This window comes from Euleptes europaea, chromosome 3 (genome assembly GCF_029931775.1).
Source record: "Euleptes europaea isolate rEulEur1 chromosome 3, rEulEur1.hap1, whole genome shotgun sequence".
Taxonomy (NCBI): domain Eukaryota; kingdom Metazoa; phylum Chordata; class Lepidosauria; order Squamata; family Sphaerodactylidae; genus Euleptes; species Euleptes europaea.
In genome coordinates, this window is record NC_079314.1 from 25,239,452 (window position 1) to 25,261,758 (window position 22,307).

The 22,307-nt window shown below is 41.3% G+C and overlaps 1 protein-coding gene and 1 non-coding gene across 2 annotated transcripts in view; one reads left to right on the plus strand and one right to left on the minus strand.

Annotated features, from left to right (window-relative positions):
* Positions 1-22,307, minus strand: part of MACO1 (macoilin 1) — a 102,513-nt gene that overhangs the window by 56,023 nt on the left and 24,183 nt on the right. Inside the window, exons 2-5 of the mRNA XM_056846935.1 lie at positions 12,659-12,800; positions 11,890-12,016; positions 9,995-10,118; positions 5,846-6,024 (exon numbers count right to left, since the gene is read on the minus strand). Of these exons, the coding sequence (XP_056702913.1) occupies positions 5,846-6,024; positions 9,995-10,118; positions 11,890-12,016; positions 12,659-12,800 (572 nt within the window). The remainder of the gene's footprint in view (positions 1-5,845; positions 6,025-9,994; positions 10,119-11,889; positions 12,017-12,658; positions 12,801-22,307) is intronic.
* Positions 10,706-10,775, plus strand: TRNAI-GAU (transfer RNA isoleucine (anticodon GAU)). Its single transcript has one exon. It is a non-coding gene; the product is annotated as a tRNA-Ile (tRNA).

Consider the following 22,307-nt stretch of genomic DNA (forward strand, 5'->3'; position numbering starts at 1 on the left):
CGTCTTATCTCTGGTCTCTACCAGGATTTTATCTAGTTTGTCTCTTAACAGTCTGCTGCCTTGGAAGAGGGAAGCCATCACTATCAACATGGGGTGAAGGTCAGCTTGCCATGCTTTCAGTCACAGGGCACGTCTAATGGTAGCTGCCGCAGCCATGAAGCAGGCTGCAAAAGTCATAGTTTCTAAGGGTGCATCTGCTAGGAAGGTGATGGCTTTGAGGATGCAATTTGCTCCCTCTGTTACTCTTCTATTGCTGCTAGGGATTAGCTGACTCAGTTTTCGGGCCCAGGCGATGAAGACCCTAGAGATGAGAGCTGCCATGGCCTCTGCTCTTATTGCTAGTGCCAAGGCCTCATGGGACTTCTGGGAAGCGAAGTCTGCTTTTCGATCTAAGGAATCTTTTATAGATCTCATTCGGTCTTCCGATAGGTCTGTGGATTGCAGGGCTGTAATGGGGGGAATCCAATAATGGGGCTAAGGAATAAAGCATGCGGGGCTAAAGAATAAAGTTTTTTGGTAGCATTAGGGAACTGTCTATTAGCCAAAGGTTGTAATTCTGCCTTCACTATTTCAAATACTCAGGAAAAGGAACTGATCTGTCTGAGGATGGTAACTTTGGAAAGAACTCTTTGGTCCCCTTAGGTCTAGATCTACTCTCTTAGGTTTCTTTCCAGGAACAGGGAAGATTCCAATGCCAAAAGGGCCTTTGTCAACAGTGACTGATAGTCTAGTTGGTTGCTCCTCCACTGCTGGTTCATCCTCATAGGAGAGTTCTCCTTCCTCCTTTTCATTGTCTTATAGGGAGGAGGGAGCAATGTTGGAATGGCTGTAATAGATGTCTGAGAATGAGGCCTTCCTTGCTGTCCTAGTGGGCCACTGCCTGGAATACTCCCTGTATGGGGCAGCCTGTCCCTCCCCAAACCCATGTCAATTGATAGGAGTGTGCGGGGGAGATCCTAGGGGGAATTGTGGGAACCCCTGGATGAGGATGGAGGGGAAGGCATCTGAATGTTCTTCAGCTCTTCCCTTAGGGCCCGCCTGACTACCTCCATAATATCACTGGAACAAGATGGCTGCCCTCCCACAACATTGGGAGAGGGGCAGTGGAAGTATGTTACTCCTTCAAAGGTGCTACATCTCCTTCAGCTGTTTAGGGGAGATATCCTCCAAAGGGTTGGACTTGCCATCACTGTCGCTCAGGGCTGAACTGGCAGTCATTGGGGCCGCTTTTTCCAGGAAGGCCCTTTTTGAGCCATTTTTCTGTGGCGTGGTTTGTCACTTTTGTTTTGGCGCCAAGTCCTCTTCTGCCCGTTCTTGCTCTCCTTTGCCGCCTCTGAGCCTTTTGGAGACCGTGTTGTCTCCTAGCAGCAAAGAGGACAGCAGCCCTGGGTCTGCGTCCTCACTGGAAAGAAAGCCGTCCCCGCTGAATTCCTCCCGAGCCTCGGTGTCCTCCATGAGTGTGGGGGAAGGGGAGAAGTAACAACAGGAGAAGTCAAGAACAAGTACAGGCGCGAGAGAGATTAAGGGTGAGAATTTAGATCTCTCTGTCAATGATAACAATAGACCTTGGAAAGGGTTGGAAGAAACTTTTTTGTAGAAATTGAATAGAAAGGATAGTTGCTGTGGAAGAGCTAGTTCCCAGCTGCTCTCCCTGTGTGAGGCAGGAAATAAACAGAGGTCAGGAGCTACCACCTGGGAGACAGGGAGTGACAAATTTTAGTCCTGCTTCCCTGAGTGGCCAGTAGGAAACACCCAAAATTCAAGATGCCCTCCTCCTCAGAGTGAGAAGAGCTTCTTTTTTCAGTGGAATATCCTCACTGAGCAGAAAGGAACCATCCATGGTTTTCTCTCTGGTAAGCAGTGTATAGATCTCAAATTAAATAGAGGTTTTAATAATGGAGCATGCTTCTGATCAAACAACTCATGAAGAACAATTCTGAGCCACTTGACTGGTTGTTTTCTGGCTCCAACAACACAGTTAGTCTTTTGTAAAGCTTAAAAAGAATTCAGAACGCTCAATTACCTCACTTTTTTTGCAGAAGGTAATTTATTCATCTGATGCAAATGGCTTCATGTATGTCTAGGTCCCCAATTATTCTGCAAGCATCTATTTTACTGTTTTGACTACAGAACTCAGGAAATGCCTTTCAAACTAATTCTGGTAAGGCTAATGTTCAGAACACGAGAGTAAAGTGCTTAGAAAAATACAATCGCTAGGGTTAGGAAGCAATTGCACAAGCACAACGGCACCTCAATATAACCAGGTATGAGGCTGTTGTTCGGCGGCAGCAGCCCAGCTTCACAGTAGTTACATGAACATTTTAGCCACCTATAAGCCACCATGTCAAGTTACTTTTAACACTAAACAATGATGTTCAAATATCAAGTTTGCCATTTAAATTAATTTATTTAAAAAATTAAAAGTATTTTGGTTTCACTTCTTTCATTTTATGTTCAGTATTTATAGTATGAAGCAGTGGTTCCCAAACTGTGCTCCATGGAGCACTTGGTGTTCCGTGAAACATCTCCTAGTGCTCCGTGAAGAGACTGGAAAGAAAAATACTACTGTAATTTGGTTTAGTATATAGGTGCTAGGTGAAAATTAGTGCTCCGTGACGAATTTCTCTCCTGAAAAGTACTCCATGACTCAAAAAGTTGGGGAACCGCTGCTCTAAAAGTTACTTGTGACAAAATCCCATGGTTTTCAACAAGGCACACAGTTTGATCCTACACATGTTTACCTAAGGGGGGGGGGAAATCAGCTGCTTTCAACCGAACCTTCCTACTATGCTTAGAACTGTTGCCTTAGCCATACTTGACTTTTGCTGGACTGAGACCCTTGTTTAAAAGGACAATCACTCAAAGCAGTTGTTATAAATTTGAGCAAGAAGCTTAACAAAATAGCCAGGCTCTAGCTTATCAGGCTTGTACCCTCCCATTCCATTCAGTAAACTTTGAAACACTCCCCCAATTTCTGGCTATTCCTTTGGTGGAAAAGCCACTGTAGCCGGAGGAAGGCTCAAACTTTGCAGAGCTGAGTAGTACAATATGCATTACTGCACTTACAAGAATTGTTCTTTTCAATTTAGTAATACTAGATAGTGCTGTGATATGTATAACATATACACCTAACACTAATTGAACATTCTACTTAATACCTGGGCAAGTGGACAAACAGTTACTCTGAACATTAGTGAAAGAAATTTAATCACATTAAGAATCCACTGTATTATTCTATCATTTCTGATGGAGAATTCTTGACTTCATTCAGTTCTTCTAATTGCATAGGATAATGAAATACTGAGCATGATCTGCTGGATTCTCCCCCATGGGCTCTCTGAAATATTATGGCATGCAAATCAGGAGTTGGCCTCTAGATTGTGCCTTCCTTTTCACTCTCACAAAAGCTATTTCCCTTTCTGCTCCCAATGATGTGTACACAGACAAAAGTTTAAAAATCATGGCTAATGGAAAAAACAACAACAGATTCCTTTGTAGCAAATGCTTTGCAAACCACCGTTAACAAACCATTGTTTCAGTCTCTGGTTTGCGAGGGGGAAATCAGTTACATTTCAGTAATTAGCACTCTTCAATTTGCCATGTATGAAATCAAACAACCTGTGTCTGGGCACTGCACTGCTGGAAACTTGTACATCTTTAGTTAAGGAGATAGCTCTCCAGCCCCTCCTCTTAGAAAGAAGTACTCCATGTACTATCATGTCTCCCCTTAATCGCCTTCTTTCCAGGCTAAACAACTTGGAAGGCTTTAAGAGGGGAGTGGACATGTTCATGGCAGGATAATGCTGCTGCAGTCATCTTGTTTGTGGGCTTGCTAGAGGCACCTGGTTGGCCACTGTGTGAACAGACCGCTGGACTTGATGGGCCTTGGTATGATCCAGCATGGCTTTTTTATGTTCTTATGTTCACCCCTTCTAGCATACCCTGAGGGGCGGGATGAGGGTTATCCTGCTCAGTTTCCCCTGCCCAGCCATGTAAGAGCCCGCTTATAAATGAGTTCCCAGCACTGGGAAAGGACACTGTCACCAGCACCCACTTGCACATATGTTAGTTTACCAGCCACCTAACTGAAGGATTGCACAGACAGACTCAAAAGAATACTAGCCACAGGCAAGCAAGCCTTCTTTTCCATGGCCTCTGTACAGTCTCACAATTGGATGGGTAGTACCTTAAACATGCCTGGGAGGTGGATGCTCACAAGTTAAGCTAGTCTGAAGAACAGGTCTTCCAAACTGTGTGTCAGTAGGATTCCTGATCCTAAGGGCATAATGTTTGACAAACACGGAAAAGACTGCCCATGTGGTAGCTTTGCAGAGTTCGGAAAGGGACATTCCTCTGAAACATGCAGATGGTGTAATAATCTCTGTGTCCAAGTCAAATGGTTGCTCAGAAGGGCTGCTTGACCAAGTAGCAGAGAGAGTCTTACAGCCCATTCCTGACGTTGGGGGCTGAAAGCGGAGTGGAGGCAGCGTGACCCTGCCTGGGAGCTGCAAAGCTTCATGGTCCTCCGACGCAGAAGCCTCTCTGGGACCTAAATCCCGGAAGAGAAATGCGGCGCCGGTGTGGGGGTGTTCCCAGGGGCGGAGCTGACTAGTCAGCTTCCTAAGCCTCTCCAGCTGCTGCGCCGGGTTTTTCTTGGCACAGCATCGCAGTTTTCAGTGAAGCTTCCCCTCCCCCCCCATTTTTTATTTTTATTTTTAAAAATGGGGGTTTTAAGCCTTGCAGCAGCTGGGAAACCTCTTTGTAGGCACTGCTACAGCGCCTCGGCCACCCCGTCCCCGGCTGCTGCAAGGCTTAGGAATGAGCTGTGAGAAAAAAGAACACTCTTACTAGGGGAGCCATAACAAGTAAACAATTTTTGTCCTTCTTGCCAAGAAGACAAATAGAACCTTTCCCAAGGAAACTAAACTTGGTGGCATAGCCAAAAAAAAAAAAAAAAAAATACAGCACAGCAAGGATACTCTAACTATAAGAAGATGGGAGCTCTTAGAAAAAAACCTCAGAGAACATGCCTGATGACGTTGCTATCATGGCAAGGTCAGGAGAGAACAGAATGGCTCTTGAAGTATGCTCAGAAAGGCCAGTTGTTCTATGCAGGAAGAGGACAAGAGTGCCAGCTCCTCAACTCGTGAACTCTAACAGCCCATTCCTGAGGGGGAAGGAGGTTTCCCCCCCCCCCACCAAAGCCGAAACCTGGCCCTTACTTGCAAGCCCCATGGAACCGCTCCATAGGGTTTCACAGGGCCATGCCACCTCCACAGGTAGTGTAAGTGCAAGTAAGGGCAAAGGGGGCATTCCGGGGCCGAAAGGGCTTAGGAGGCCGCCTAAACGTGGCTTCTCCCCTGGACTGGACTGGAAATGCCCCTGGAACACCCCAGTGAGGCTCCCCTGGGCAGCACTGCCATGGCAGTGCCATGAGGATGGTGTGTGCGCCCCCCGCCGGCATCCCCCTGGGCGGCGTAAGTGGCAAGGGGGCCGGTGCAGGGGGTTCGGACACCAGCACAGCCCCTTCCTGGCCTCCTCAGGACTTTTGTCCTTTCGGCTCAGGAATGGGCTGAAAATGTTTCTGAAGAAGTTCTACAGAGGCAGAGAACATAATTATGGGAATGCACAGAGACCATGAAGAAGCATAGTTTGCAAGAATCATGGTCAGTGCACATGTAAAAGAAAACAGGGTTACCACTGCATAGAGAAGGTAGAGAAACTGATTCAGAGAGGAAACACATGTCCACAAGGGTGGCACCAAATTTAAAAAAACACCATGATTTGAAGGGAACCATTACTAGCATTAACTCTGTGCCTTGCCTGTGGAAAAGCAGCAACTTACCTTCCTCTGCTTCCTTCTCTTGTCTTTGTAGCATCTGCTGCTCTGGGGGTAAAGCTTGCTGAAGAAGTTGCATGTAAAACTCATTCTCTTTCTGCACCTCCTTTTGTTTTCTTAGTCGCATTTTATAGCTGACATAACTTTTGAAGCCAAAGCCCAAAGTCACAACAGGATAGCCAATACTGGGGTACAGGGTGAAAGACAAAAAAGACAACTGTTAATAGAGACAAAAGCCCATTGGTAAACTACTGAGATGTTCAGGATATAACAAAATGTATCACAATTACAATCCTCGTCGGAAATTATGGCCCTCACAGAAAGGCGCAAGCATGACTTTGATATTTACTCCCAATTTTAAAATGGTGATTATTTACATGTCAAGACAAACAACAAAGTCTTGGAAAAAAGCAATGATTATCACCCCCGCGGGACATCAAGAGAAACGATAATGCAATTATCTCACATGTATCATTTCAGTGATGAAGTAACCTTATTGGTCATGGGAAAACGTTCAGATCTGAGCGCTACGACTTGATGATGCTTAATACAAAGCAAAAGGGAAACAAACTACAAGCAGGCAGCACAGGCTGAACACGCTGAAATGAGTTAGCGATTGAGAGATTCTTTCTCTACTCAACCAGTTTGAGTACTCACTCTCCAAATTTCTGGTCAACTAAGTCTTCACCCTGACAATCATTAAAGGAACTGCTTTCACCCAGGAACCTTTTCTGCAGCCAAGCTGCTGAGCTTCAGCAGATCCACATTTCTCTGCATAGGTGCAGACTGCATGACTGCAAAAATGCCCAACTTGAAGTATACTAATCACTGGTAAGCTGTTGTTCTTTCCCCCTTGTAAAGCGGATATATGAAATGATCATGTAAGTTCTATGTTGGGCAACCCTTGAAGACAACCCAGATATTACGGCTGGTTCAGAACGAGGCAGCCCAATTACTGTTCAGGGCTGACTATCAGAAACACATCTTGTCTATTTTAAAAGCTTCATTGGCTGCCACTTAATTTCCAGGCTCGGCTCAAGGTGCTGGTTATGACTTTAAAAGCCCTTCACAGCCACAGACCCACATATCTAAAGATCCCTGTATGTCCCCATAGGCCAGTTATAGTCTTCGGCCTGCTACCGTCTGGGTATTCCCTCACTACATTAGGCATCAATGAAGGCCCACGGTTTCTCAGTACTGTTCCCATTATATGGAACGGGCTCCATAGAGGAGATGAGGGCGGCACTGTCCTTGGAAACTTTTAGGAAGCACTGTAAGGCTATTTTATTAACCAGAGCTTTTAATGGAATGTAAGTTGCAGGCATTTATTAGGTGGGGAAGCATGGAGTTTTGTTATTTTATGTTTTTGTTACGGGGAGGGGCTGTGGCTCAGTGGTAGAGCATCTGCTCGGCATGCAGAAGGTCCCAGGTTCAATCCCCAGCATCTCCAGTTAAAGGGACCAGGCAGGTAGGTTTGTGAAAGACCACTGCCTGAGACCCTGGAGAGCTGCTGCCAGTCAGAGTAGACAATACTGACTTTGATGGACCGAGGGTCTGATTCAGTATAAGGCAGCTTCATGTGTACATTTGTTACATATCATAGGCTGCCTCGAGGCATGAGGAAAAGTGGGATATAGGTGTTTTAACATATAAGTCAGAAGACTTGTTTGCACAGTCGGTCCCCATCTTAAAGCTGCAGTCAAGTCAGGAGGGTAAGTTCACACATAATCTTTCCAGTTTTCCAAACTACGAGCCTTGTGCTCCCTTCTCCCTTTCCAGCCTGAGTTGCTCAGTTATTTCCTGGTTTAGGCAATGCATTGTTTGCTGTCACACCCCAATTGGCAAACTGTGGCTTGAATCCCACCTAGAATTTCCTCGAGAGGGTGTCTGTATAGAGATGGTGAGATTTTTTGCAGTTTCCCCTCTCAAAGGCAATCCAAAATGCTCCTTGAAATGCTGCTCCTGGGGAATGGAGGACCCCATGGGAAGAGGAATCAAAGATCTCCTAAAGAAGAAGGAACTGGCAAAAATCACCCTCCCCCTTGGGAATTCTTGGTGGAATCCAAGCCTAGGGGACACACTTGCCCATGGCAAGCCAACTCGGATTTCCAGTGACAAGTGCAAACTACAGTTTGCCAATTTGGATGCAGCAGAAAACTACTGGTACATGAAAGCAGGAAGTAATGAGTGGATATGTCCATGCAAGGAAGAAGAAGAAGAGTTGGTTTTTATAAGCTGACTTTCTCTCCCACTTAAGGCAGAATAAAACCGGCTTACAATCACCTTCCCTTCTCCTCCCCACAACAGACACCCTGTGAGCTATGTGGGGCTGAGAGAGCTGTGACTAGCCCAAGGTCACCCAGCTGGCTTCGTGCAGAGGAGTGGAGAAACAAATCCAGTTCACCAGATTAGCCTCCGCAGCTCATGTGGAGGAGTGGGGAATCAAACCCGGTTCTCCAGATCAGAGGAGACTCCTCTAAACCAGGAAAGGAGGAAAGGCATAAGACATGCTCATAGGTACCTCCCCCCTCCCCCCAAAAAAGGTTTATAAGATTGGAAATGCTATGTATGCACTGGCATATAATTTGTGCAAGTGGACAGCAATGACCCTTTCCTTCAAGATGTCCAAGAGTTCTATGCTACCTTTATGAAAAGGATTTCCCACACGCATGGAAGTTATGGGGTTGGATGCCCATGAGCTTCAATTAGCCCAAAATGCTGAATACAGTCTGACCTGAATGGTAGGAGAAAGCGTTCTTGCAGAACAGCCCTCAGTTAACAAAAGGCTTGGGCAGAAAGTGACTGCCCAGAGAACAGCCACATTTCCAGCATGTATCCTCCACTGTACCTTCACAATACCGGAACACTTATGTTATATTAAAGCAACACATGAATTCTTGGCTACGGGCAATATTAGTTACTCTAATTAATTACAGTTCAATAGTCCACTAATTCCATTAAAGCAACAGTCCTGGGCACTCTTCTGCCAGCTGAACCTTGTTGACTTCAGCGGAGCTCCTTCGGCAATTAATATGCTTTCAGTCATGAACTTCAAAAAAATTAATTTAGCAGCTGTTTTAAAATCACAACTGCAAAGCAAGTAAAGGGCTGCAAAAAAATAATAATGAAATGGCACATTAAAAAAGGGACTTTGTGGTTCTAACAATTCTCTATAAAACTACCCGGACTATCCATATAACCACCTACCCCCAAATTGTCAGTACCAAAAACCTCACTGAACAAGGAAGTCTAAGGAAGTGTTGACATTATCAAAGTGCAAGGGTATGCCATTCTATGAAGGAATGCACATATACTAAAGGAAGTGGGAGTTCCTTCCCACCTTCTTGCCGTTATTGTGCAGCCGTGGCCCAAAGAACAACACGTGTACAGAAAGTGCTTCTGGAGGATCAGCTTGCGTATTTGCCACCATCCTGATTTAGTCACTACATATGGCTGAAACCAACCCCCACCCAACAGACAAAGCTACAACCCTTAGACTTGTTGCTTCCACAACAGGTGTTATACACACACAAAAAGATGCCACTGGAGAGAAGAACCGAGGCCACAAGAAGTCTCCTTCTGTAGCTGAAAGCTTCAGACTCATGAAGATTTGAAGGACAACCCTCCCAACCATTTCTGATTTGCGAGCTTGCATGGGGCCCTCAGAGCCATGTGGCTCAGAGTGGTAAGCTGCAGTGCTGCAGTCCAAGCTCTGCTCATGACTTGAGTTCGATCCCAACGGAAGTCGGTTTCAGGTAGTCGGCTCAAGGTTGACGCAGTCTTCCATCCTGCCGAGATTGGTGAAACAAGTACCCAGCTTGCTGGGGGTGAAGGGAAGATGACTGGGGAAGGTAATGGCAAACCACCCCATAAATATAGTCTGCCTAGTAAACATTGGGATGTGATGTCACCCCATGGGTCAGGAATAACCTGGTGCTTGAACAAGGGACTACCTTTTACCTAAGGGGTCCTCACAGCCAGCTTAGTTGTACATCAGTTCCAAGTCTTTGCAAAATTAAGGATTCACAAATACAACTGGCTGCACATCTGAAGCATATGAAGACTGAAATTCCATCTGCTTTGTAATGGGAAACAAGGTCATGAATTCTGATTTAAAAAATCTAAAGAAAACTAAAATATCTGCAGAATACTTACCAGTGTGCAGCGAAAGGTCGACAAAGATCTACATGAAAGTTTTTGAGATCTTTAAATCTAATTGCTGCTTCAATATAAACAAATAGTATCCACAGCGATACTGTTGGTAAACACACTCCCCTCTCTGTTGGGGACAGACAGAAAGAAAGCCAAGTATCATTAACATATAACAAGAAACCAGAATTCCTAAGACAGCGCTTTTAGCAATTAAGAAATCAACAGCACTTTGTTATGACACATCTAGAACTGAGCTAAAATAAGATGCCCTTTCTAAAATACATTTTAAAAACCTGTACGTTTGGTCTTGTGTTCAATTTATTCTGAGTTATGTTTAAGAGAGAGCTGTTCATTTACTTAAAATATTTCTCCCGCCATTTCAGACCTAACAGGTCCTGAAGGCAGATTAGCACTTTAATATAAATAAATTTTAAAAATAAAACCATATCAAAATTAAAAAGAAAACCTATAAAAAAAGAACACCACAGTTACCCATTCAAAATAAAGTTAACCAAACTCAGACCCCTGGTAAACCAACCAACGCCACCCTGTTTCTTGAATGACATCAGTGAACAGGAAGCCATATGGGCCATCCTCGGGAAGGTGTCCTACAAATTTGGTGCCACACTAAGGAGGCCCTTTATTGTGTTCCCAAAGCACAGATGGTGGGGGCACACGCAGCAGAGCCACTAACAGAACCACATGTCAGGGAGCGGCTTTGGCTCAGTGGTAGAGCATCTGCTTGATGTGCAGAAGGTCCCAGGTTCAATACCTGGCATCGCCAGTTAAAGGAACCAGGCGAGTAGGTCATGAGAAAGACGTCTACCTGAGACTCTGGAGAGCTGCTGCCAACCTGAGTAGACAATAGTGACTTCGATGGACCATATACTGATTCAGTATAAGGCAGCTTCGTGTGTTTATGTGGGAAGAGTCATATGGAAGGAGCAGATACTTAACTTACGGTGAACGGTACCTACCCAGTGCTATTCCCATTCCGCACCTCCCTCAAAAAGTTCAGACCAGAGTTACATACTTATACATCCATGGAAGTTGTTGGGCATAGAAGGGTACAACTCTGCTTAGGTCTGCACTGATAATCACTTATGCATCCATCCTACATCTAGAATTCTGCCACCAGACAGGCATGAGATGGCACAGTTACTGAGACTCAACCCAAAGTCCAGAAACCCTCCAGAGGCAAGCAGCCCTTTCTCAGCCTCATCCCCACTTTCTGCAATATGGGAGTAATGATGCAGTTTTATATTTCAGGAGTCTAAGGATTATACAAGAGTGCTTCGGACACTTGGAAACGCCAAAGAAACCCTAAATATTATATAATACTTTGCGCCAAGGCCTCCAGATCTGAATAAACTTCACCTGTACCCAATAAGTGAACTTTTGCAAAATTCGAACATGTTTTGCCAAAAGGCAACTTGAAAAGAAGGGGAAGTGATTTGAGGAAGGGTGGAGAAAGATGTGAAAAAGAATGGAAATAAACCCTGGCTTGATTAATACTTCCAGTAATGAAACCTATTTTAAACCCATGGTGTCAAGCTGACTTTGTTCATACTAAGAATGGGGAATCAAAACACATGAGGGGAGGAAGAAGCCACATGGACATAGTTCCCACATTACAGTGGCTAATCCCCTTTAGTGGGGTTCTTCCTTTCACATATTGGCTTGGTTCAGATGTCACATTCCTAATCTTCCAAAACACCCTAGTAACACCTGGTTGCAGGAATCACACATTAAAGACTGAATTGGGTTTTTCCTTAAAATCCAACCACAGGAAGCTGCCAGTCTAAAACAAGACTTTTGCAACCATAAACATACACATCTTACATGCAGTCACTTATTAACATTTATAAAGTACAATGTTAACAAATTAGATTACCTACCTGTATGCCAGACATACTGTACCCAAACATAAGTGCTGGCAGCGAAAAACAGCCACTGTATCGGTATGAAGAGTAGGCATATAATATTGGATGTGAATGCTACACAAACAAAAAATACTGAAAAGGCCTAAAGGAAAAAGGGGGGAAGGGAGAATAATGTTAACATTATGCACTGTAATGATCTTTTATTTAAGCTTTTCAAAATGTCTTATATTTCTAAGGTAACTTTATGAACAGCAACACAGTAGCCAAACCATATTTCTATTAGTATTATCAAAAGAAAGGGGTTGCTTTTAGAAAGGTATAGGTTAAAGAAGAGTTGGTTTTTATATGCCGACTTTCTCTACCACTTAAGGAAGACTCAAACCGGCTTACAATTACCTTCCCCTCCCCACAACAGACACCCTGGGAGGTAGGTGGGGCTGAAAGAACTGTGACTAGTCCAAGGTCACCCAGCAGGCTTCATGTGTAAGAGTGGGGAAACCAATCTGGTTCACCAGATTAGAGTCCGCCGCTCATGGTGAGGAATCAAACCTTGTTCTCCAGATTATAGTCCACTGCTCTTAACCACGCTGGCTCCATGTTGCTTATGGATTAAGATCTGTCATTCCATCTTAACCTTTTCACAAAGAGAGCCAATGAGCTCCAGTAGTATGAACATTTGTTTCAGGGATACTTTATGCATCTATCACCACAATATTTACCGGTGTGCTGATATATCTAACAAACAGGATAAAGAGAAAAGAAAGCAGTTTCCTGTTCTACATACCAGTCCCTGGTATCTGAAGGAATCATAAACACTCCTGATGAAAAGCCAGAATGGCCAAAGATATTCAAATCTGAAGTCCAACACAAAATCAGCCAGCAGGACAAGGGCCCAGACTACCAGGAATTTCAGGTACAAAAAAGTACTGAAAAGAGAGAAGAAAGAAAAGGAAAACATTAATATAGATAGAATATATACACAACTACTTCATAAACGTTATCAAACCATGGATCATCCCAAGCCACCTGCTACCCGACACCCAAGCTGGAACATGTCCAGAGGAGGGCAACAAAGATGGTGAGGGGTCTGGAGACCAAGTCCTATGAGGAAAGGTTGAAGGAGCTGGGTATGTTTAGCCTGAAGAGAAGACTGAGAGGGGATATGATAACTATCTTCAAGTACTTGAAGGGCTATCATATAGAGGATGGTGCAGAGTTGTTTTCTGTTGCCCCAGAAGGTCGGACCAGAACCAACAGGTTGAAATTAGATCAAAAGAGTTTCCATCTAGAGACATTAGGAAGAATTTTCTAACAGTTAGAGCGGTTCCTCAGTAGGCTTCCTCGGGAGGTGGTTAGCTTTCCTTCCCTGGAGGTTTTTAAGCAGAGACTAGATGGCCATCTGTCAACAATGCTGATTCTATGACCTTAGGCAGATCATGAGAGGGAGGTCATCTTGGCCATCTTCAGGGCATGGAGTAGGGGTCACTGGGGGTGTGGGGAGGGGAGGCAGTTGCAAATTTTCTGCATTGTTTAGGGGGTTGGACTAGATGACCCTGATGGTCCCTTCCAACTCTATGATTCTAATTTTTATTGTGAGCCCTTTAAGAGATATAGATCCAAACCAATAGGGGGACCATTAGCCATTCTCACAGCCCTTAAGACACAGAGGCAGAAGGATATACATCCGAATAAAATACATTTACAGTCAATCACAGCATCACTAGTGGTAAGGAATTACACAGGAAAATACCTTTGTACATGAACACAGCCTGTAAAGGAATGACAACAGATACACATGTGTTGTCTGTTTTCAGCACTTCCGTTTCAAAATCCCAATGAATGGATAGATGAATTTACTACCATGACGTTTGTGTTATTTCTCCATGCTTTTCCAATATGCAAGTTAGAACTCCAAGAAACATATGAGGTGTAAATTCAAGAGTGAGCTCATTAATGCAAAAATCGTAAGAAGCTGATATACATATTACCACTGTCCCAAACCTTGCTATCTCAGTGCCAAATATTCAGGCCTGTGAATACTTTTTCAAATAGCTATTTATTGATAAAAAGGCAGTGTTATTAATAAATTATCCATTACATTTAATAATGTCAAAATATGTAACATTGTCAACTCAAATAATTAGTAGCATAACAGCTTTTTAGTATCAAGAATATGCAAATTTATTTCCTCCCCAGATACTTTGAAAGAGGAGTCAATAAGAGACTCAGAGATTTTATATGAAGGAGGCCATTAATCTATGAAGTTTCTTTATGTGCTATATATTGTTTAAAAAGTCTAATACATAGATCTTCAAAGGCAGAAATTCAAACTTCCTAAGTCTATTCCTATAGAATCTTAAGCACTGTGAATAGTTTCTGTCTTGAAGTTCTCTAAATGCTGCGGGTGCTTCTTTTTAAAATAGTCATATGATCACGAAAAGCGGGCTGTGTTGGATAAAAAAGGTTATTGATAAATCTGAACAGCCCTCCGGGAGGACTCCGCTGCCAATACACAACAGAAGGTACTTCTCCCCTTTGACAAGAATAAAAACACCACACTCACTCTTCAGTTACTGCATATTTCTGGACGTTATTTCAGTGAAACAGTACATACATTACATTACACAGGTTGTTAATAATAACAATAATATTTATTACGTCAATTGACCAGTCTCACATAAAATTTCAAGGTCTAAAACAGTCACACTACCATCAACCAAGAAGTACAAACCCGGGAATGCGTACTAATAGTTAAAATTAGGTTTTTACAGAAACAAAAAAAATTAGGTTGTTACAGCAACAAAACAGAAAGCCAAGAGAGCTTTTCAAGCAGTTATCAAACACCCAGCTATCAAGTAAGTGCCTTCCTGATCTCAAACACTGACAGCCCCTCACAGAGAGAGCATGTGCAACAGTATTTTGCTTTTCCACAGCTCTCCTCTTCCCAGGACAAAGCCTAAAAAGCCATTCGCTGTAGGCACTTGGAAATGGAAAGTTTAGACTTCCGGTAACGAGCTGGTCCCAAGCACACGTCCCTGGGAAAAGCTCCCAAGGGAATCCAAGAAATGATTCGATTTGGTGTGTTCTTAAACACACCAACCCGGTCCTAAATAGTGGACTGGGACTCAGGAATTCCTCTGCAGCCCGAAGAAAAGCGGTGTGACTCCCATACTCCCCGAGGGAGCTTTTTTAAGTCCCCCGGGGGTGTGGATGTTTGTCCCGCTTGGCATCGAGGGGAGAATCATCGCCGCGAACATCTCTTGGCATTAGGCTTGGACCTCCATTACCTACAACCAACTTATGAACCATCTAAAGAAGAAAATACCTCACCCCCGAAATCTTTGTGAGTTACAAGAATACTTTTGAGCTTACCGGGAAAAGGAGATTGATCTGGCAAGCAGAAAATAACTGGAAACTCCGCATGCTCCCCCCCCATCAGATAAGACTCTTTTTGTAAAGATAAGAAGTCAGATATAGCGGCAAGGACTCTATCAAGTTGATCTGTGGGTAGACTAAACAACCGCCCGGTTTGATGGACATGGCAAGCACCAATTAGACTTTGTGACGTTTGAGGGGAAAGGAGGCATAAAACACTCCCTCCCCTTGGTCACGCTATCTTTTCCGGCTGAGAAGATCCTTTTGCCACGTCTCTAAAAAATCCATCAGTTCCGGAAGACCTCTAGGATTACTATTCTATTGCAGCAAGTGTGCTGGTATCGGGGGAAAAGGAAGCAAAGAATCACGCAGGACCGGAAACGAGCCCCTTGGGTGCAGCAACAAAGAGGTCAGCTACAGAAAACTACAAAAAGGGGACGTTGGAAGGTCCGCGGCAGTACCACTTCTAGCTAACTTCCTACTTCCTGATCTGTGCCGACCTAGAGCGTCTGTAAAAACTCGCTGGTAACCTAAATTTTAAAAACCCTTTTTTATCTACTTATTGAAGATTTTCTACAAAAATAGCCAGCGATTGTGCTTGGCATGGACTAACAATCTACCCACACCCTGGAAAAAACTACTTTAAAGCCTGCCAAAATCACAAAAAAAAAGGCACTGAATTTAAATGTCTTCAACTCGTCAAAGATCTGGATCATTTCATACTGTGTCGCCTGCAATACCCAAACTTAAAGAACCCAAAGAACCCCTACAAGAGGCAACTATGGAGAAAAAAATTCAAGATATGCTAGCAAAGCAAAACGAGACCTTTGCAAAACAGCATGAACAGCTTTCAAAACAACAGGAGATGATGTCAAAGCAAATGGAACAAATGACTACCATGATGACTTCTTTAACTCAAACATTGAACCAGAGAATGGATGAGATGACAGGAGATCTTAAAGAAGTGAAAACCCAAGTTAATACAATAAAAACAGATGTGAGGACACTAGATGGATCCTTAAAGAAAGTGATGGAAGATCAGAAAGAAGTTAAGAAGAAGGTAGATAGCCATTAAAGACAAATAAATGCAATTTTGGTCCAGGAGGACACAGTGAAAGACCAATTGGCTATGATGGACATGAAAACCAGAGAATCTAACCTGCGTCTACGCAATCTTCATGAAGATCTAGGGGATACCAGAGATGCACTGATAAAGAACCTGGCAGAGTTAACCCAAATTGATGAACAGGAATTGGATCGTGCAGTGAATAAAATCTATAGGATTTCCCTGCCGGCAAGACTAAAGAAAACCAAACCAAGAGATGTGATGATTACCTTTTATGACATTAGGATGAAGGATGCAATTATGAAACTTCACTATGATAACCCAATGAAGGTAGGGGAAACAACTTTGATAATACTTAAAAGATATTCCAAGGCATTTAATGGCTAAAAGGAACATTTTTAAAGATTTTACTGCAACATTAAGGAAAAATGGAATAAAATACAGATGGATACTACCACAAGGATTAACCTTCATGCACAAGGGAGTAAGAACAACCGTCACTTCACTACAAGATGTGGGAAAGTTCCTGAGGAAATATAAAAGAGACTTTGCTGATGTTCCCTCTGAGGGACTAGAAGAGGAAGAAGAACAAGAAGATCTCTCGTTGAAGGGAGCAACTGGAGGAACTAGATTATAAGACTATTATATCACATTAGAGAATCACCATGGCTAAAGTAATTTCATGGAATGTTAATGGTTTGAATGAAAAAAATAAAAAGAGGAAGGGTCTTTACATTTTTACAAAAACAAAAATATACACTAATTTGCCTACAAGAAACTCACATCTCAAAAAAAGACAGAAAATATTTGGAACGGAAGCCATTAGGTCAAGCATTTATTTCGTCTTCTTGAACTAAAACTAAAGGAGTAGTCATTTATGCACGTGCCAGTTTGAGCCCTGAACTAGTATATAAAGATGAAGAAGGTCGTATATTGATAATAAGAACAAAAATTATGGGTCAAAAAACACTGGTTGTAGGAACTTATGCGCCTAACGAAGGGAAGGCCAAATTTCATGAACAATTGCATGAGATTTTACTTCAGTATGCTCAAGAACAGATGGGAGACTTTAATGGAATAGCCTCCCCACTTTTGGATAAAAAAACTAAAGCTAAAAGTGGAAAGGAAGGAATTTTGCCAAAGACATTTAATGATGGCAGATTTGAATTTACAGGATATTTGGAGAACAATGAATACGACGGCTAAAGAATTTACTTTCTATTCAGCAAGACATGATTCACATTCTTGGATAGATATGATCTGGGCAAGTAAATCTATTTTTACCCAATTACGTAAAATACACATTATACCAAGAACCTTCTCTGATCATAATCCGATTTCTTTTGAGTGGAATAACCGGCAAGTATTCAGATGGAAACTGAATGATAAATTTTTGAAAGACCAGAAACTGTTAGAGGAATTATTTGCTTTGATTAAAGAATATTTTGAGATTAACATGAATGGAGAAACCACCTTAAATACAGTTTGGGATGCCTTTAAAGCGGTGGTTAGAGGATTTATGATCCAGAAAAATGCGGCACGGAGGAAGCAGCAGTTACAAATGACAAATACCATACTCTGGGATTTACAAAAACTCGAACAAGATTTGATCATGGAACTACAAGAAGACCAGAAAGGCATCATTCTGGGGTAGATAAATGCCCTTAAGCATCAACTAAATATGGTGGTTTCTGAAAAAATGAATAAAAATCTGAAATATGCAAAACAAAGATATTTTGAACAGGCAAATAAACCCGGCAAGCTTCTGGCAACTCAACTTAGGGACTCTTTTCAAAAGCGTATTATAGCCAAATTACAAACACTGAATGGACCTGTTTATACCACAACAGACATTCAGAAGGAATTTGTCTCCTTTTATACCAAGTTATACCAAAAAGATGAAATATCAATTACAAAGATGGAAAAAATTTTACATGCTACAAACATTAAAAAATTATCATCAGCCCAACAAAAACCTATGGAGGAATCAATTACGGTAGAAGAAATAGAAGAAGCTTTTAATAAACAAAAAGTAGATAAAACTCCAGGACTGGATGGAATTACTGCTTTGTTTTACCGTACTTTTAAATCTCATTTGATGAAACCATTTTTGGAGCTCTGCAACTCAATAATGGATATGGGAATAATTCCAGAAACATGGACACATGCTTTTATTTCATTAATTCACAAGCCTGGAAGAGATCCTGAAAAAGTAACTAACTATAGACCTATATCGTTACTCAATGTGGATTACAAAATCTATGCTTCAGTTTTATCATCTAGAATTAAAAAATTGATTGAAGATTTAGTACACGAGGACCAAGCAGGTTTTGTTAAGGGAAGACAAATAAAGGACAATGTCAGAGTACTATTAGACGCTTTGGAGTATTATGAACATAACATTCAACATAAAGCAGCATTTGTTTTCTTAGATGCAGAAAAGGCTTTTGATATGGTTTCTTGGGATTATATGAAAAAGACCCTGGAAGTGATGAACTTTGGAGAAAAGTTTAAACGAGGTATAGCTGCTATATATACTAAACAGCAAGCGAAAATACTGGTTAATGAATCAATGTCAAGAGAATGTAATATACAGAAAGGGATGAGACAAGGATGTCCACTCTCGCCTAACTTTTTATTTTGGTTTTGGAGTCCCTATGTTGTAAGATTAGTGATTCGAAAGATTTGAAAGGATTAAAAATAAATAAACAGGAATATAAACTGAGGACATTTGCTGATGACCTATTATTGATTCTAGATGATCCTATTCAATCTGTGACTTTTGTGAAAGAGATATTGGACTCTTATGGTAAAGTTTCGGGTTTTAAAATTAATAAAGAGAAAACACATATGATCTTTAAAAATGTTACTGGTTCAGAACAACAGAATCTTATTACAATGACTAACTGGCAGAAAGCGACCAAAGTGAAATACTTAGGAATTTGGATCTCTACAAAAAATGCAGATATGATTACTAACAATTATATTAAACTATGGGAAGAAATAAAGAGAGGTATGGAGATTTGGACAAACAAGAATTTATCCCTGTTAGGCTGCATTTCTACAATACAAATGAATGTATTACCAAGATTATTATTTTTGTTTCAAAATCTTCCTATAGTTTCTCCAGCAAAGTATTTCAATACCTGGAAAAAAGACCTAATGTATTTTATATGGCAAGGCAAGAAACCAAGGATTGCATACAAATATTTGATTGATTTGAAAGAAAGAGGTGGATTAGCACTTCCTAATTTTAAACTATATGCTGAAGCGGCTGCTTTAGTTTGGTTGAAAGACTGGATGGATTTAAAAAATACTCGTTTACTGGATTTGGAGGGATATGACAATAGAAGTGGATGGCATGGTTATTTGTGGTACAATAAAATTAAAACTCATGCATCATTTCAGCAACACATGGTTAAATCATCTCTTTACAGGATATGGATTAGATACAAACATTTATTAGAAGAAAAAAACCCGCTATGGATTTCAGCACAAGAAATGTTAACATTGTGCCCACTAAGACCTGTTCAATTTATAACTTACCAGGAACTGTTGAAATGGAAAGGTACAAAATGTTCACTTAAAGATTATGAAGAAGTCAAAGATTCATTATCTTGGTTCCAGTATCATCAAATAAACTCAGTTTTTCTACAAGATTTGAAAATAGGATTCTCTAAGACTAAAACAACCTTACAAAAACTTTTACTGGATACAAATGATCATCTTATATCGAAGATGTATAAGCTGTTGTTAGAACTTCATTGTGAACAAGAACGGATAAAACCCACTATGATTAGTTGGGCGCAAATGCTGGGACATGATATAATGCTACAAAAATGGGAAAGACTATGGACAAAAGACTTGAAATGCATCTCTTCGCAATTATTAAGAGAAAATGTATACAAAATTATGTATAAGTGGTATCTAACTCCGAAGAAACTAGCGAAATCATTTCCCTCAATGTCAACTAATTGTTGGAAATGTAATAAAGAAGTAGGATCCTTTCATCATAGCTGGTGGACTTGTGAAAAAGCTAAGAAATTTTGGGAGATGATATACAATGAAATAAGAATGATTCTACAACAAAATATTTCAAAGACACCTGAAATGATGCTATTAACCATGATACCGGACACTATATTTACTCATCGAACATTTTTAATATATGCCACCACAGCAGCTCGAGTGATATATGCAGCTAAATGGAAGACTTGACGAGATACCGACAAAAAAAGACTGGATAAATAAGATGCTAGAATTGACAGAAATGGGGAAATTAACAGCTTTGATAAATCAGATGGACAATGCACAATTTATGGGGGAATAGGAGGCGTGGAGAATTTACTGTGAAAATCAATTTGTAATGGGTTCATTTAAAGGATATTCTTTGATTTAATCTTTATATATATATTATATTATGGTTATATTAAGGTAGTTGATTAATACATTTTTACCAAGACATTATACCTATATATCAATTAATTAATAATAATATAATATGAGGATTAACTTTGTTAGCAAAAGTATATACAATTTATTTTTAGGTGGAAGGGAGTGAGGGGGAAGTCATTATAAGTTTCAATTACTATTATTAATAGTTTGATATTCTTTTCATTAATTTTTAGGAATAGATGATGTATATGTTGTTATCTGAAATGAAGACAATAATAAAAAAAATATTAAAAAAAGAAAAAAAAGAAATGGAAAGTTTACATATCCAAATGGAAATAACCTTATTGGCACAGTTTAGGCGGCTTATATAATCATGTAATGAGATTGTCTTCCACAAAGGTAGCCTGATTTTTTGGCCTCAGATTCCATTTGTATACTTGGGTGGAATGTCTCCACCCACTAGAATATTTAAAATATTTACATGTCGTACTCTTGGCATGGCAGCTCTGAGGTGGCTTCTAATTGACAGTAATTAAAACAGTCAGCAAACAACACATATCATGAAATAAGGGCTAAAAAGCTTTCAAGATCGATAAGATCAACCACATTAAGTACAAGATCTGCAGCAAAAGCAGCAACAGCTATAAAACCACTCAGATCGCTTGTAAGACAACAGAACAATAGCATCAGCATTCACACCTAAAAAGCCACAGCAACAAAATCAAAAGAAAGCCATCCGGCGCCTGAAGCTCAATAATTTTTATTTCTATAGGAAGGCAGTTCCATACTCAAGGCTCCACAACAGAACAGTTCCATGTCTGGTAATTATCCAGCTTACTTTTGAAGTTGGCAGACAGCTGCATTTCGGGAGCAGGCTGCTTCTTAAATACTTTTTACAGCCCTGTCTGGGACCAGGGTCAGAAACAACCTCTGAATTGTGCCTGAAAACAAAGTGGTAGCCAGTACACCCCTTTCATTAGTTGGTGAGATGCACAAATAGCTCATGCGGCATTTTGCATTAGTTGAGGTTTCCAAAGTCTTCAAATAGCTGTAGTCATAAGTATAGAATCAAAGAATCATAGAGCTGGAAGGGACCACCAGGGTCATCTAGTCCAACCCCCTGCACAATGCAGGAAATTCACAACTACAAGTAGGGAGCTAAGAGCCTTACAAATGGAGAAGACTCTAGTCTGTGCAGTCTTAATACTCTTAATATTTAAGTAATACTTAATACTTAATAATGTCTTGAACACGGTTGTGAAATTGGATGTGTGCTACAAACTCACACACTTCTCCCTGCCCTGTACAAATTGCTCCATGGCTTGCATCACACATTACATGTGCAAGAATGCTATGGCTAATAATGCTAACAACGATTATCAGTGTACCCAGACCTTGAAACTGGGGTTTGAAGTAAATTTCAAGATTTCAATATTGTTCTCTTAGAGAACAATTCTGGTTACCATGGATGAAAATGTAACATTACACAATGGTTAAAACAAGCAAACAGAGGGACGGGGGGAACCGAGCAAGAGAGGTTGGCGGAAGAAAATACACAGTCCTGTGGCTTGCTCTCAATATGCTACCTATGGTGAGG